A 16,617-nucleotide genomic window follows, 5' to 3' on the forward strand; every position below is an offset into this window, starting at 1 on the left:
TGCTCTAATTATCGGTAGACGGTGGCTATGTCAATTTAAAGATCTTTGCTGAGTATTAATTAAATAATAAAATAGGTAACTAGGTAGCTAACGAATTGGCAGGAAATTCAAAACTAAACATGAAAGAGGACGGCATTCCTTAAGGGCGGCACATTGTCTAAGGACGTCACTGTATATTTTGAATCAATGTTCGATTCCATAATTTAGTCTATGAGGGACACTATGGTTTATAGGTAAACTTAAAACTAATTATAATTAGATTAATTGAAGGTATAATTTAGTATATATCGAGGGTATACTGACAGAAAGCATTAACTCAATAAAACAAGTTCTGAGGTAATCGCAAAAAGAACTTTAATTTTTTTTTCAAAGCGTTCTCCCACGTAGATTTTTTTTTTGATTTAAAAACATTTTTTCTACATTATAAAGACTAAGCTTTATGGCAAACACAATATACGACATGTTACAAGTCCTGTATTTTGTATACGCAGAACGCATTAGGTCATTATCATGATTTCTTTCAGAATAAAAAAATAACAATATGATTTAATAATGTTTTTATTTTCTCACCATTATATCCTATGCCTTTGTGCGTTTTACCAGGACGTAGAGCGTAAAATTGTATACATTTTGGCATTTAAAACAAGAAAACAGAGTTAATTCGTCCTGTCAGTATACCCTTGATATTACCTATAAATATAAGTAGATATTAAAAGAATTAAATATTTATTTGTTTTTGTTGAGTTACAAACATTTTACGAAAATAGATATGTACAATATTATATTATATATACCGCCATAGTAAAGCGGTTACATCCCCTATATTGTGTAAGTACTACAGGGCTACACAGGCATTTCTTTTATTACTCGACAGTAGGTGTGTAATCAAATCATTGCATTCACCTTCTTTAGTACACTAAGGTTAACGTGCAGGGCTAGTTCAGTCTTCAACTTATCCGGGAGTAGCCCCAGGGCGGTGTTTATGTCGCCCCCTCCCTGGATGCGCCCCCGCGACCACGAGTAGTCGTACCACCTCAGCACGCGTCTCTTCATCCCGCCTGGGACCTGAAAATGGAATCGGCAAACACAGAGAATTATAAAATAAGTACAGAATGATATTACCTTGCGTAAAATAAAACTTGGCCTTGAACGCAGTGGGGTTTATTTAAGAAACTTGGGGGCTCAAGTAAAAACTTTTAAAATGGCTTATTATGTATGTACATATTTAATATATCGCATTTTATTATTTGTACGTATAAAGTTGGCCATGCCATAGTTGACCGTGAGATGTTTTACCGGAAATAGATTGTCGTATATATTGAAATCAAATTTATGTCTAAATAAGACACTTAAAAATACGCAATAAAACCACCGGAGTATAAGGGAAGGAGACAAGAAAATAAATTCTTTAATTTATAATTATAAAATTCTGGAAGGTTCTCGTAAGTATCAAAATCAAATTAATGTTCTTAGTGAATCTAATATAATTGGAACATTGTTGTCTTCAATGCCCCACGAACAACCTATATTTTTTTGATATCAATATTATACAGCTATATTAGGGATTATAATTCCGGGATCCCGGGATCCCGAGCTATTTTTCGATACCTATGAATCCCGGGATTGATAAACATAATCCCGAAACTTTTGGGATTGATTTTTTTTATCAATTTTTATGGAAAATAAAACAGAACGAAGAACGAAAATATAACAGAAAAAATACTTTTAATAACAAATAACTACATTATAAACAAACTGAGTTTGAATGAAGTTCGATTTATACCCATGTGTAAGTTGCCGATTGATTTTATTTTTTCACATAAATTAATAAAAATGAGAAAGATTGAAAAAACAATGCTCCGCACTATTAACAAGGTAATTTCACCATGATCTCATACGTTTTACGGCAGTTTCATATTTGGCTGACTAATTAGATTTATGAAGCGGAAAGACCATACATACACCATGATTTGCTTTACTATTTTAAATCTCGCTAACCCATTCATTAAGTCTTTACTATCAGAAACAGCAATCTCATATTAATTTCACATTATTATTTATATTACAATATTATTTACTCCATTAAAATTATGTTTTTCCAAGATTGAACGTGTACAATATTAACAATAAATGTCTTAAATAGTATAAATTTTACTAGATTTCTTTTTGACCGATTTTATCAATGTTATTTGTAAATATAAAATTTGTAAATAATTAACAATGGAAAGAATGCCAATCCCGGGATTGTCAAATTGTAATCCCGAAATCCCGGGATCAGAATTTTGGCTCGGGATTGGATTCCCAAAGCTATATCTATCTTTCCGGTAAGAAGTGCGCTACAGCGAAATATAATAATATGTATCTACAATTTACATGTAATCATAATATTCAAAATATAGTATACGAAGAAAGTGATCATTAATTTTCGCCATTTCAAATCATTAATTGAACGTAGTTATGCAGAATGTAGCCAGTCCACAATAATGTCGAGCTGAGATAATAGCACTTTAGTAACAACATGATTATTAAAAATGTAAAATGTCAAATTGTAAATAGTATTTTATTTCAAGAATATGTTTTTTGCGGCTTGGCTATTTTCAGCAGAATGTAGAGAAAACCTTCTCGCATCTGATCTATATCAAATCTCATTTATTTTTATTTTTTGTGGAATGGCTACTTTCTGCATAACTATGTCCAATTTACTGTCATATGCAGTGGTATTCAAACTATGCTCTACGGCATCATAGGGCGCCGTTAGCAATAATTAATAATTCTAAATAGCCCTCGCAACGTAAAATTGTTTTTGCATACTTTATTCAAATCATTCATTATTAACTCGCCATAGCAACTGGCATCAAAAATACATAACTAAAAAAACTCTTGGTTACAGATTGTCTCTTTACCTTGTGATGTCTCATGTAAGTCTTGGCTCCATCCAGCAGTCTCTCGAACTCCAGCCTGTTCGCGTTTCTGTTCGTGATCACGTTGCCGACTTGGCCGACTATCGTAGCGAATATGAACACGCCAATCAGATAGCTGACAATCGTGAACACGTACCTTCAAAATTTCACCAAAGTAACATTAATTTAAAAGTTAAATAATAACATTGTAATGCCACCATCTCGGACGTGCAGATAGTGTATATACGTAGATACAACGAACTTGTTACATCGTGATATTCAATTTTAGTTTGATCATTATTTTCTCCAACACACACCAAACCATCTCCACAAGAGTGTATCTTTAGGTATCACAAAAGCACCTGCGCATCTATTCTATACACAAGCCTTTATGACAGTTAAATAGAGTAGGAAAGTATCGAAATATTAACACTTATTGTAACAATTACAATAAGTTAGCAGTCTGAACTGTCAAAACTGTCTATCTCACTCGAAACGTATCACAGCCAAGAGAGGTGCTGTTAAAACATAGTACTTATTGTAACAATTACAACTTACTTATTGTAATTGTTACAATAAGTGCTAATGCTTTACTTTCCTACCTTAGATAGCGGCCGAAAGCAGTCTTGTATATAGAATAGATGCGCTGCAGTTGTTTAGGTCTGCCAATAAACGGACCACGAAGTGTAACTATTGAGTTATTTTTAAGGTAACGCCACACGATACCCGTTGATGGGTACGACAGGTCGCGGGTATTCATCACTAGAATCAAAGTGTGGAGTATTTAACTTGTGATTGACTGCTTTATCTATTCCCTGTGCGTGCGACACTCGGGCATTACACAGCATTACATGTCCAAACCGTCCCGGCATTGAACATCAAACCTTGCGACTCCCTGCAATGTCTTGTGGTCGGTCTTAGAGGCCGTTCATAGACTGAAACCGTATTGGCTTTAGAACCGTGTGCCATACTAAACTTATGATTTCTGTTCATGGAAATATATTTTCACAAAGTATATTATAAGCACATAATATGCGTGTAAAACATAAATCCTAAGTAAAAGGGAGATCTAGAAACTTAGAGTAGCACAACGTGGTATGGAGAGGTGCATGCTGGGCATAACGCGAAAGGACAAAAAGAGGAATGAGTGGATAAGGAAGCAGACAATGGTTTTCGATGTGATAGAGTTCATTAAACGCCTCAAATGGAGATGGGATGGACACATAGCTCGAAGAAGAGACAATCGTTGGACAAATTTAGTCATCCAGTGGTATCGAAGAGGTACAAAACGTCCGCAAAGAAGACCTAGAGGCTGCTGGATCGATGAAATGATAAAGTTCTGCGGAAGTAAGTGGAAACGCAACGCACAGAACCGAGAAAAGTGGAAGCAGCTTGAAGATGCCTTCATCCAGCAGTGGATAGATTCAGGTTGATGATGATGATATTATAAGCATCTGATCGTATCCGTTTATACCATCACATACACTTACAAATTTAGTGAAAATATATTTCCATGAACACAATATAATATTATAAAAACTGCTGACCATTAATAAAAATAATATTATAATATTTGTCTGTGGTGGAGAATCAAACTTGCAATTAATAGTTTAGTGTGGTTGAAATTCTGATGTCCTAAAAACGTTAAATTTAAAGTCGAAAATCGCGATGCTTTTATTATTATTTAAAAGCCATTTTAGTTTTATAAATAAAAACGACTTTTCTACTTTTGAAAAATAATATTTGTTTTCTTATTCGACATTCAAGTCAGTTTAGGCGAAAGTATTTTGAGAAGGGAACAAAGTTTTCGAACAGTGAAGTCATTCGCAAAGACAACATAGAGAATTGGAGGGTCGTTGACTTCGGCAGGCAAAATCCGGAAAATAACAAATAATAAAATTATATATCACGTCGAAAATATTCTACAGCAGCAAGCAGAGATAATATAATATATAAAAAAAAAATTATTAAAGTATTATAAAAGCTTGTAATAAAATGGCGGATCAATAAAATATGAAGGCTGTTCGAAAACTTTGCTTTTGTTTCTGACGCCCCGATAAACCGACCGAACGAGTTATTTTCAATTTAAAAATAATTATTGTTCTAAACAAATGAATTCGCGGCGCGCTTTTCGAAATTAAATTAGTTCCACGTGAAACCGCGACGAGCGCCACGATTTACGACGGGTGTTCTTGGAACTTTTTCTTGACATACGTTCTGACATCAGATGAAAATGTATACAGATAAAAAAGTTTTCAGTCCGTTTACGTAATGTACTGTATGCGTTTCACAACAGTCAGCAAACAGCCTCCAAATTTCTGCCGCCGCGAAATCTACCAACAGCCATTTATATTCAAATAAGTCTAAAACATAAGAGAAAAAAAAGACGAAAAGTTAAGGGTTCTCGGTATGTCGTATCGTGGTTTACAAGCCAAAAGGCAAAAGTGACATTTTATATTAATTATTTCCTAACCATATTATTTAAAAAAAAAAATATAATATGAGCTTTGATTACTTACCTCCCTACATTATTTATAATATCAATTGTCATAATAATACACCACTGATAGTATTATATTAGAAACAACTGGATGAAAGCCTTCCTATTTATTTAAATGTACTAGTCACGGTTTCCGAGTGAGTTATTTTGTTGACAGTCATTATTTATTTTCTAATGAAAATAAAAAAAAATCCTAAGATTGTATTAAACGAAATTGTCATTGATTAAAAGCAAAATATGTAGGTACGTACCTACTTATTGTCACTAGGTTAACGTTGACAATATATGACATACACACTATTTGATGATATTATTGAACAGATTTTCTGTACTTCCAAGGATGAGAAAAGAAAATTAATTCAAGTTTTCTTCATGTATTATGTTGAAGAGAAACCTCACCATCCTCCTTCTATAATATTACATAATATATATATTGATACAACAACAAGCTATGGCAGGTGACAGGTGCCCAATGATAGTAGTGCAGTCAGTAATAGAAGTAAAATAATCACAAACACTCATACTTCAAATCCCATAAATATATTGTAACCTCAACGGGAATCGAATCCGGATCCCCCGAATGAAAGGCCAACGCTTTATGCACTCGAGTACGAGGGCCATATAATAAGGAATTGAAGTTTAAAAAAAGTTACTTAGGTAAGGAATTAGCTGCAAGTTTTTCGCATTGCAGATTCATTTTAGGGTGCTTTAGGCATTAGTGTTGCAATCATAAAAAGCATTTCTACACTGATACATCATTATTTATATGAAAAATCACATAAAATCACAAATAAGTAATCAAAGGAAACCGTGAAATCAAGACGACATTTTGTTTTTTTTTCATTAAAAAATATTGCTATAAACGCAGAGAATAATAATTTTACTATAATCATAAATTACCAATTCAAACGTATTAAAATCGGTCGAGAATCGCTATCAAATGTTGCAATATAGTCTAGAACTCCCCTCCCCTCTTATAGTCTAGAACTAGATTATGCAGTGATAACTTTACTATTAATTGTAACGTTACTTTTAAATTAAAAAATATATATATATGAAATTAGTAATATTAACAAAAAACTTCGTTTAAGAACCATAATAATTTTTCACATAATACATTTTTTGAAATAAGTATTATATATTAATTATTATGTTGTTGAGTTATTGAAAATCTAAGAATATGTCACTGTGCCGTTTTGTCCGAATAACCACGATGCGAACAGTCGAAGAGAAGAGGGCTAGCGGCACGTATGAAAACACATTTCTATGGAAACACGCACAGTGTGTCTATGATGGAAACACGTTTTGTGTGTCTATGGAAAACACACACACACCTACGTCATACATTCACGCGCGAATGTCGTGTCGTGTTAGTAGCGTATGTATACATAGCGAAACAGCGGGAAAAACAATGGCGCTCGGATGTTTGGATCGGTTAATTTTCTTTGGATGTCGTTCGGAAAATACGTGAATAATCCATCGCTGGCGAAATGATATGTATTCATAATAATTTTACTTCGAAATAAAACTGATTGGTATTTTGTTTTGTAATTTATTTTAAAATTTATCGGCTATTACAAAAAGTTATAACGTTTTTTTTTTGTATACGTATAAACAAATCTAATTAAAATGTCTATGATAATTATTAAACGAGAAAATAAACAAGTCTCATCTACGACGATGACGTATGAATGATAAAATTATCATAGGTTTAAGTACCTATAAGCAATACATTAATCGTACCTAAGAAAGAGAGAAGATTTATTTTGGAAACTAAATAATTTAAAATAATATCATTACATATCTGAAAATAAATAAATTACTTATATTAAGGGCGGAAGTGCTCAGCGTGGGTCAAAATGGAACTTTTTTCTATTTTCAAAGCATGATCCTGGACATACCTTAAACGTTGTAGATAATCTATTTATATAATTTTGAAGCCTTATTATCCTTTATATTTATTTTAAACATTTGATGACTGCATAAAGTATTTTTATTACATAAAATAGTATCCTTTTTAACCTCTCGCTCTAATGTTTTAGAATATAGTCATATTTCAGTATACTGATGGTTTTATAAATGCGTTTAAAAATTAATAAATGTAAAAAAAATCTTAACACCACTGCACATTTATGTACTGAAATATGACTATATTCTAAAACATTAGAGCGGGAGGTTTAAAAGATTACTATTTTATGTAATAAAAATACTTTATGCAGTCATCAAATGTTTAAAATAAATATAAAGGATAATAAGGCTTCAAAATTATATAAATAGATTATCTACAACGTTTAAGGTATGTCCAGGATCATGCTTTGAAGATAGAACAAAAGCTCCACTTTGACCTACGCTGAGCATGTACCCCCTTAATATTTAGAGCATTTTTTTTCATCATATTACCATTATTATAATAATATTTATAATATAAATAATGATTCTATTATAAATAATGTATTATGATATAAAAAGAGCAGAGTCGATACTAAACGATTGTTTAATAATTTAAATGCGATCATTTTTTAACCACGATATTACTACTAATACTTAGCTACTTACTTAACCATGTTTGCTCCAAGAGGATTATATGGGCCTCCACAAAGATGAGGTTGTATTGACATATTTTGTTTTTTACGAGAAATGGATGTAGGTCACTTGCTCAACCTATTAAGTCCATACTCGGGGTCCAAACACACATTGAAAAATAACATGTGAATTTGCCAGACCCGGAGCCAAAACGTTATAGAGATAAAAAGGCATACAAATATTGCGAAAAATGCGATGACACATCTATTCTTATGGAAGGATCGGGGAATTGCAATTGCCACAAAAATTATGCCTGTGCAAACATTAACGTTCTCCATATATTTTTGTACGGTTTCATGGACCCTGAGAGCAAGGGAGCGGAAGGTAATTGATGTCTTTGAAATGTGGTGTTGCCGACGAATGGTTTCTATTTCTTGGACAGAGTACAGGACGAATCAGTCAACCATCCGGAGACTACAGATAAAGGAACAGCTTTCACCAATATGTTTAAGACACATTCTGCAGTTTTATTTGAAGTATTGTTCAGCGCGTTGGAGTGATCAAGGGAAGGAGCTGACTGAGGGAAGCCTTCACTCTACCGTGAGAGAAGCAGAGGATCGAGAGAGGTGGAAAGTCTTGGTCGCTTAAAAAATGATAGAATTTCAAGGTGGTCACGATCGTCAGCCATGAGAAAACGATCAAGATGAAGAGAAATATAATTTAACTATCCAATTGAATCGTTTAACTCATTTATTTTCTTTTGTCATATTTTCTGGTTTAAATATATACGTATATTCATTTTCAATTTCCTCCCTCGTTTACTTCCGTAAACGATTTCCTAGTATCAATAATAATATTTATTTTTATAAAATAGCATATATTATGTCATATCAAAAGAATACCCGTATCATTACATTTGAAAAAAAACACATGCTTTCGAATAATGTCTTTGAATGTTTACGAATCGTCTTCTTGGATATAACATTATTATTCAGAAATATAATTATTAATTCATTTGGTTAGATTTTGCTGATATAGCCAAGAGGCATAACGTTTTTAAACGTAGTCCTGATCCATACGTCTAATAGAGTGTTTTGATTTTGGCCTTTGTAACTAGCCCAGAATGGCTCGACACATAATATATTGTCGTCACCTTGTTTGTATGCAAGAATACGAAAAATTTGATGTGTTCAACAATGTGTTGAATGGCAATCGAACGTCAATAATTGATAACAACAGCATTTCAACAAAGTTGGCCAACTTTTAAGTTTAATTGAACGAAGGTCATTTCTACTTTTAGTAGTTCAACATTAGAGTCAACTGTTTACCTAGGCAAGTAACCAATGAGATAACAAGTTATTCTCAAGCTTGTTACGACTTGCACAGATCGTTTGTCGGCAGCTATCTAGGGTAGATTCGTATCGAAGTATTAGCACTTATTGTAAAAATTACAATAAGTTAGCCGTCTAAACACTCTTAACAGTCAAAATTGCCTATTCCGCTCTTAAATTTAACACAGCCAAAAGAGGTGCGGTTAAAACATAAAACTTATTGCTTCACAGTTACAACCAATTTATTGTAATTGTTACAATACGTGATAATACTTTAATACAAACCTACAATATATAGCTACCATAGAGGCTGAAAGTAGACTTGTATATAGAATATATGCGAAGATATCAGAAATTAAGGAGACTCATGAACTAACAAATTCACTGGACGCCAACTTGATTACGTCGATTGTCGCAAGATAAATCGGTACATTGGAACATTTCCGATATCTTATTCAACAGTCAACAAAGAGTTGGACGCTTAGACTATAGATACATTGGACGACAAAAATGCCACGTGTGGATACGGGATAACTAACTTGTATATAGATATCTAAAAACAAACGACATCCAAACAAACAAAAAACGAATTCGAATCCCTTATGATGCATATCCGGTTCGTTTTCGCGCGTTTTGCATCACTTCCGTTTGCGTTTCCCGCTATTTTCCCGTGATATATATTATGTAATAATTTAGTTTCATAGTGCCACTTTCCGACGGGACGTACCCTTTATTCGATCTGAATTGGAGCAGGCGTGACTTGAGCCCGCGCCGCGGCAGAGATTTGGGCCCGTCAGCGGACTGCGACGGCCTAAAAAACACCCCTGTCAGGTCAGTACGCTGTATACATATTATTATATTTAATATCTTTCGATTTGAATTTATTTGTCAATTCGTTTCACATTATTACTACCAACTAGCATGAATTAGTAACAGTTAAAAAAGTAAATTAGTGCATATAAAATTGAGAATATAAATTAAAATATTGTAAAAAGACTCACTCTGCATTGGTTTCAGGAGTTGGAAGGTCACCTATCGTCGTGAGAGTCAAAGTCGACCAATACAGCGAACCTAGGTACTTTCTCGTCAACGTGGCATAGTCTCCAGGCCTATGAGGATATACCCAGTCGCCCTGTAATAATAATTAAACTGAAATGTATGGAGACAGGAAGTGAGGCAAAAAAAAATGTTGTTTTACAACCCTTATAATATGTAGAGCAAGAGTACTAAACTTTTTCTATACCTAACACCTCTAAGAAATGTTTGAGTGATGTTCGCACACCTCACTAAAATAAAAGCATGCTAATATACATTTGACCACAGTGGAACAATAAATTTAACTTTGGACATGCGCAGATTTGATATCTACTAGTGCGCAGGAATTATGTAGAGCGAATGTGATTTTTAGTTACGGTTGCTACATTCGCCTAGCACTTGCATTCAGAGTCGTCATATCGAAAGTGATCATATCTTTTTTGACGGCCCTAATTGCATCAATCATATTGACTCGCTCTCTCTCGCTCAGCGCCGCTTAGAGTATATTTTATTTTCTGTAAAAACTTTTAAACCTCACGCTAAAATGGTTTGGTTGAAATAGCAATATATTATAACAATGGTCAGTGAAGATTACATTCCTAACAAAAACGACGAAATAAATTAATTTAAAATCCCATTGCCACGTGATTGAGCAAGTGAAGAATGGAAAAAATCCAGAGCGTTGGAGCGGAGCTCGGAGCAGGAGCACGTAGCACTGGAGCAATCGGATTTTACTCGGAGCAGGAGCGGAGCCGGAGCACAGAAAATTTGTAGTGCTTCACTGCTACGGATGTTTTTATTATAATTAAATTTTCGTTCTAAAATCCAATGAAAATAGTATATTTTTACACTTTGCAACATTGGAAGAGGCAAATATTGAGAGACGATTTGCCGTCAGTTTTGTTTAATAGAATTAATAATGAAAATGACGATTATTACGACGACGACATCTGTATATTATATACAATACTTATTAAACTTTTTACCCGGAGCGGAGCAAACCCTGGAGCGGAGCCGGAGCAAGTATTAGGTCCCGGAGCGGAACAGCTCAAAAAAGGGTCTGCTCCAAAGCTCTGAAAAAATCACTTAGTAAACTAATTAAATTAAAAAATATTATACCTGAAAGCCCTCGGCCTCCGATAGCAAGAAATAAAAGCAGCCAAACCAATGCGCCAGAATCAGCAAGATGTGAATCAAATTTATCACTCTCCAGAAGTTAGGATAAACAGTACGGGACTCCACTATGTAGTAACAATTTACTGCTCTATACACCTGGAACATAACAGAATTCAATTCAATTTAATTTATTTCATCTGGAATAAATTACGGTATCCTATAATAAGGTGATGACAAGTATTGAGAAACAAAATGTTAGGTAGGTATAAGTTAAATAATTACAAGATAAAAAGAAATTTGTATATACAACGTTTTTAAATTTTCTGTTGAACCATATAAACTTAACTTGACTAGCTTAAACGATCAAAAAAATTTGTACTTGATATGTCATATTGATTTCCATAGTAACGCACGTATATATTATTAATTTTGTTGCTAGGACCCCAGACCCCTAGCAACCAATAATGGTGTCGAAATAACTTTTCATACAAAACAGAATTAACTGAAAATGAATTCAATTCTACTAAAAGATGGCTAAAAGTATTTAAAAAATTCATTGGCATCGTGTTCTGATATATTCTAATATTTTAAAATGTCTAGCTAGTCGGGATGTTAGTTAAAAATCGATTGCAAGATTTATACCGGACAAAGAACCACCGGACAAATAAGAATACGAGCTAAGACAAACGTTGTAAAATGAGTATATTATGTACGAACATTGATAAATTGTAAAGTAGGAATTTTTTGTTTTTGCGATATTTTTGATTGCTATTGTCAGAGAATTACTAACCTTAAAAAATCTTGGAAACCTAAGCATTGGATTTGCTCCAAATCGAATCTGAAGGAGATCCAGAGGAGTCAAAGAAACAAGATCAAACATAAAAGCCTTCGAGTTGAGGTAGTGGCCGGCCAGCTTGCGAGAGTCGTACACCATCAGGCCCTGCTCCAGATAGCCAGTCCTGAGCTGAACTGCCAGGTCAGCTGCGAAGACGGCGTCCGTCAGGCAGTCGCACGCGAACCAGAAGTTGGAAGCCAATGACTGTGGACAAACAAATATAATTAAGATTAGTCTAATCTAAATTAGATATATTTTAAAGATTACTGTGTGAAAATTCTAATGGGTTGGCGATGGAGCACATGTAAGCGATTATTTGTTCAATCCATTAGGCACTTGCTAGATGAAATCACATTAAAAAACAACACGTATATTTTGATATTTTTCCAGATGCGGGAGTCAAACCCGCGTTCCTCGAATTCGAGGCCAACCCGACGGGGAATCGAACCCCGTATCTCCCAGGTTTACGCCCTATCCGTTGCATTACCACTATGCTACGAGGTGACATACTAATTGCGACAAATTTTAACTATTGGTCAATATTAATACCTACTCATCAGTGCTCTTCCAAATCAAGCTACTTTGTCAATCGATTTTTGTTTCTTAAATCAAAGTAGGTAACTATTTACTATTACTTTGATTACTAACCGACGTCGTGGAATTTCTCCAATAGCATGGTGCATAGTGGTAATGCAACGGATAGGGCGTAAACCTGGGAGATACGGGGTTCGATTCCCTGTCGAGTTGGCTTACTTTTTTTCAAAAAAGATTTTTTCTATTGGTTATAATATATTCTCTCAGAAAGTGTTTTTCAAAATTATATATGTTCAATAATCAGAATGATATATTCTTAAATCTTGTGAATTATTCGTTGAATAAAAGAAATAGTTAATTATAAATTATTAGCAAGTGCAAAAAATATTGGAGAAATTCCACGACGTCGGTTAGTAATCAAAGTAATAGTAAATAGTTACCTACTTTGATTTAAGAAACAAAAATCATTTGGCAAAGTAGCTTGATTTGGAAGAGCACTGATGAGTAGGTATTCAAATTGACCAACAGTTAAAATTTGTCGCAGTTAGTATGTCACCTGTAGCATAGTGGTAATGCAACGGATAGGGCGTAAACCTGGGAGATACGGGGTTCGATTCCCCGTCGGGTTGGCTTACTTTTTCTCAAAAAAGATTTTTTCTATTGGTTATAATATATTCTCTCAGAAAGTGTTTTTCAAAATTATATATGTTTAACATTTATGTGTTTTAATTAATGTCACCTCTAGAATAAATGTCACGTATTTTAAAATTCGTGCTAATTTCTGTAAATAGATATTGAAATGCCTCTAGCTACACGAAGGGAAAATAATCCCTTCGTAATCAATATGGATTGAAAATAGAGCATCGGTAATTTTCAACCTTTTGAAGTAAAAGTCCTAATTTTTAAGGGTTGACCCGTATTACTAAACTGATAAGGGTAATGGTCCTATGTCCAAAAATAATGAAGATGAACTGCTCGTACCGTTTTGTTTAGACATATTTATTCGTGGATAGAAACCTTATCGGACATTGAAAGAATCATAGATTGTGTCTACTATACGATTATTGCTTTCTTTTGTTCACTGTCTTGGCAATAACGTGTTTCTTCTAAACCTAATTACAACGACTTAGATGGAAGCTGTTATATTTAACGCAACTTATAAATGATATTTTTGTTATTTACAGTTAATTGCGTTAGTTAGACTTTAACGCTTGGGCAAAGTACGGCCCGGGGGGGGGACATGCTCAGCGTACGTCAAAATGGAGGTTTTATGCTATTTTAAAAGCATGATCCTGGACATTCCTTAAACGTTGTAGATAATCTATTTACATAATTTTGAAGCCTTATTAACCTTTATATTTATTTTAAACATTTGATGACTGCATAAAGTATTTTTAATACATAAAACAGTATTCTTTTAAACCTCTCGCTCTTTAGAATATAGTCATATTTCAGTACGTCGTACGTAATTTTTTACGTACGCCCATTTTTTGAATAATAAAATGCCTAATTCTTGTTAAATTTGGGATCACAGAGATTATCAATATAAATTTTATGGTAAATATTTTACAAAAATTATCTCGTAGTAAATTATACAAATGGTTTTATAAATGCGTTTAAAAATTAATAAATGTAAAAAATCTTAACACCACTGCACATGTATGTACTGAAATATGACTATATTCTAAAACATTAGAGCGAGAGGTGTAAAAGAATACTATTTTATGTAATAAAAATACTTTATGCAGTCATCAAATGTTTAAAATAAATATAAAGGATAATAAGGCTTCAAAATTATACAAATAGATTATCTACAACGTTTAAGGTATGTCCAGGATCATGCTTTGAAAATAGAAAAAATCTCCATTTGACCCACGCTGAGCACGTCCGCCCTTAATAAATATAACTGTTCAAATTTATCTAAAACACTATTTGCTAGCAACCTAAAATACCTACTTAAATTTATTATGTTGACTTTTATCAATATGTATAGATCATAATAATATTTTAGAACTGCTAATTTTTACAAATAGTATCTAGTCCAAGTTCATGATTGTTGGATGTACTAACAACGTTGATCAATAGTTATAGAATAATTGGAAATATTTGCTACGAATATTTTCTTCTTTGAAATATTATGTTTATTCATCGCGACAATATAAAGTATATAAATTATATGAGGGATTTACTTTTAATATTATTTAATTTTTGTTAGTTTGAGTCAATATATTTGTGTTTTAGAGGCATAAAACTTATACACTAAATTTAATATACAATAGTGAATAGAGTACTGATGACAAAATAACCTTAAATTAATTTTCGAAAAACATAAACGTGTATGCGTTATTAATATCGAAAATATCGGTTTTTTTATTTTTGAAACCGGTATTTCGGTATCGATTAATAATTGAATACCGGTATTGCAATTCCTGATCACATGTACATCGACAGTTTCCAGTTAATTGTAATTCAATTATTAGATTGTTTAATTGATATTATAATGAAAACTAAAATCCTAGTATGAACTCTTTTATTAGATATTTAATTTTCTATTGATTGTAGTCAGTATAAATTGACAGAATGGATAAAATAAAACTTTATTCATTATATAATCAATCTGGAGAAAATTAGCCGATAAATTTATATATGTCACGTTTACGGACGTTTATCACAGCTTAACGACCCTGTCGTTGGTCAGGCACATCCACAAACGGTCCGAGGGCTCGAAGTGTAACCGGAATACTAAATACGTACACTCCGGGCACTTGGCTTAAGCCCCCTTATTCAAATGGCAGACGATATCTCTCAGCCATTCAATGCTTGTTTACATTTGACCGCTCCATCGAAAATCGATGGGAAAAGTAAATACGGCCGGTTGATACTTAAATGAAAATAAATAAATATGGCCGTCCTAATTCACGGTCAAAAATGTATCTTCATCTATAGCATGGTCCTAGTTCAATGCGAACGTGTCTAGAAGAAATTTATTCAACATTTTTATTTACCTACATTTATTATAGAACTATTTTTCTTTCGTCAACTTCTCAAACGAGTATTTTCAGACTTCAAGGCATGCAAAACTTTCACTCTTTTGAAGTAAGCTCATAGTTCACTTCTACTTTTAAAGCATGTCCATTGTTTCACGTAGGAGGGTTTCCAATCCTAATATTATAAATAGAAAATTTGAATTTGTATGTACTGTTTAAAAACGGTTTCCTCGTGTCAGGCTTCTCAAGCACCAATAGCGAAAGCTTTACGGTTGATCAATGCGCCTCTTAGACACGTAAATATTTTTAGTTATGCGCCATCTATTTTGCTTTTAAAATTCTATTTAATTTAATTGTATATTTTTCTCTGTAAGATTATTCATTAGTTTGTATTTATATTACAGCAGATGTACCTTATATTTTAATTCTAAATGTCATATTATTGTTGTGAACGTTTAAATTAAAAATTTGTTATACGTATCTATGTATTTTTTTTTAAATAAATAAAATTAAGACGTCCGAAAAACGGCTGGTTTAAAGATACAATGGGTCTGAAGAAGTTTGGCGACACATGAATAACATAGATCTGTGGTGAGGAATCTGGTGATATAGAGCTCCCATGAGTTCAACTTATGTACACGTTACGGATGTACTGGGTGTGCTTATATGAAGCACAAGTGGGGTTTGAAAGAGTGTGAAGAGATTCAGACTACGGAACATATCATATAGTCATGCGGTATGTATGCCTTCCCCGAAGGAGTTACAGCCATACTCCAGGTCATCTAGCATCTTGCATGTAGCGATACTTGGGCGGTTCCACTGTGACTTGTTATATGAATTGTTCTGTGATTTTGTT

The 16,617-nt window shown here is 33.3% G+C and overlaps 1 protein-coding gene across 1 annotated transcript in view; it reads right to left on the reverse strand.

Moving 5' to 3' along the window:
- Positions 1-16,617, reverse strand: part of LOC147069578 (uncharacterized) — a 126,929-nt gene that overhangs the window by 40,985 nt on the left and 69,327 nt on the right. Inside the window, 6 exon segments of the mRNA XM_085950845.1 lie at positions 904-1,065; positions 2,904-3,057; positions 9,982-10,055; positions 10,252-10,386; positions 11,409-11,561; positions 12,196-12,444. Of these exon segments, the coding sequence (XP_085806971.1) occupies positions 904-1,065; positions 2,904-3,057; positions 9,982-10,055; positions 10,252-10,386; positions 11,409-11,561; positions 12,196-12,444 (927 nt within the window).

This window comes from Rhyacophila brunnea, unplaced genomic scaffold, assembly GCF_057557595.1.
Source record: "Rhyacophila brunnea isolate RB1 unplaced genomic scaffold, BYU_Rbru_1.0 scaffold_23, whole genome shotgun sequence".
NCBI classification, from domain to species: Eukaryota; Metazoa; Arthropoda; class Insecta; order Trichoptera; family Rhyacophilidae; genus Rhyacophila; species Rhyacophila brunnea.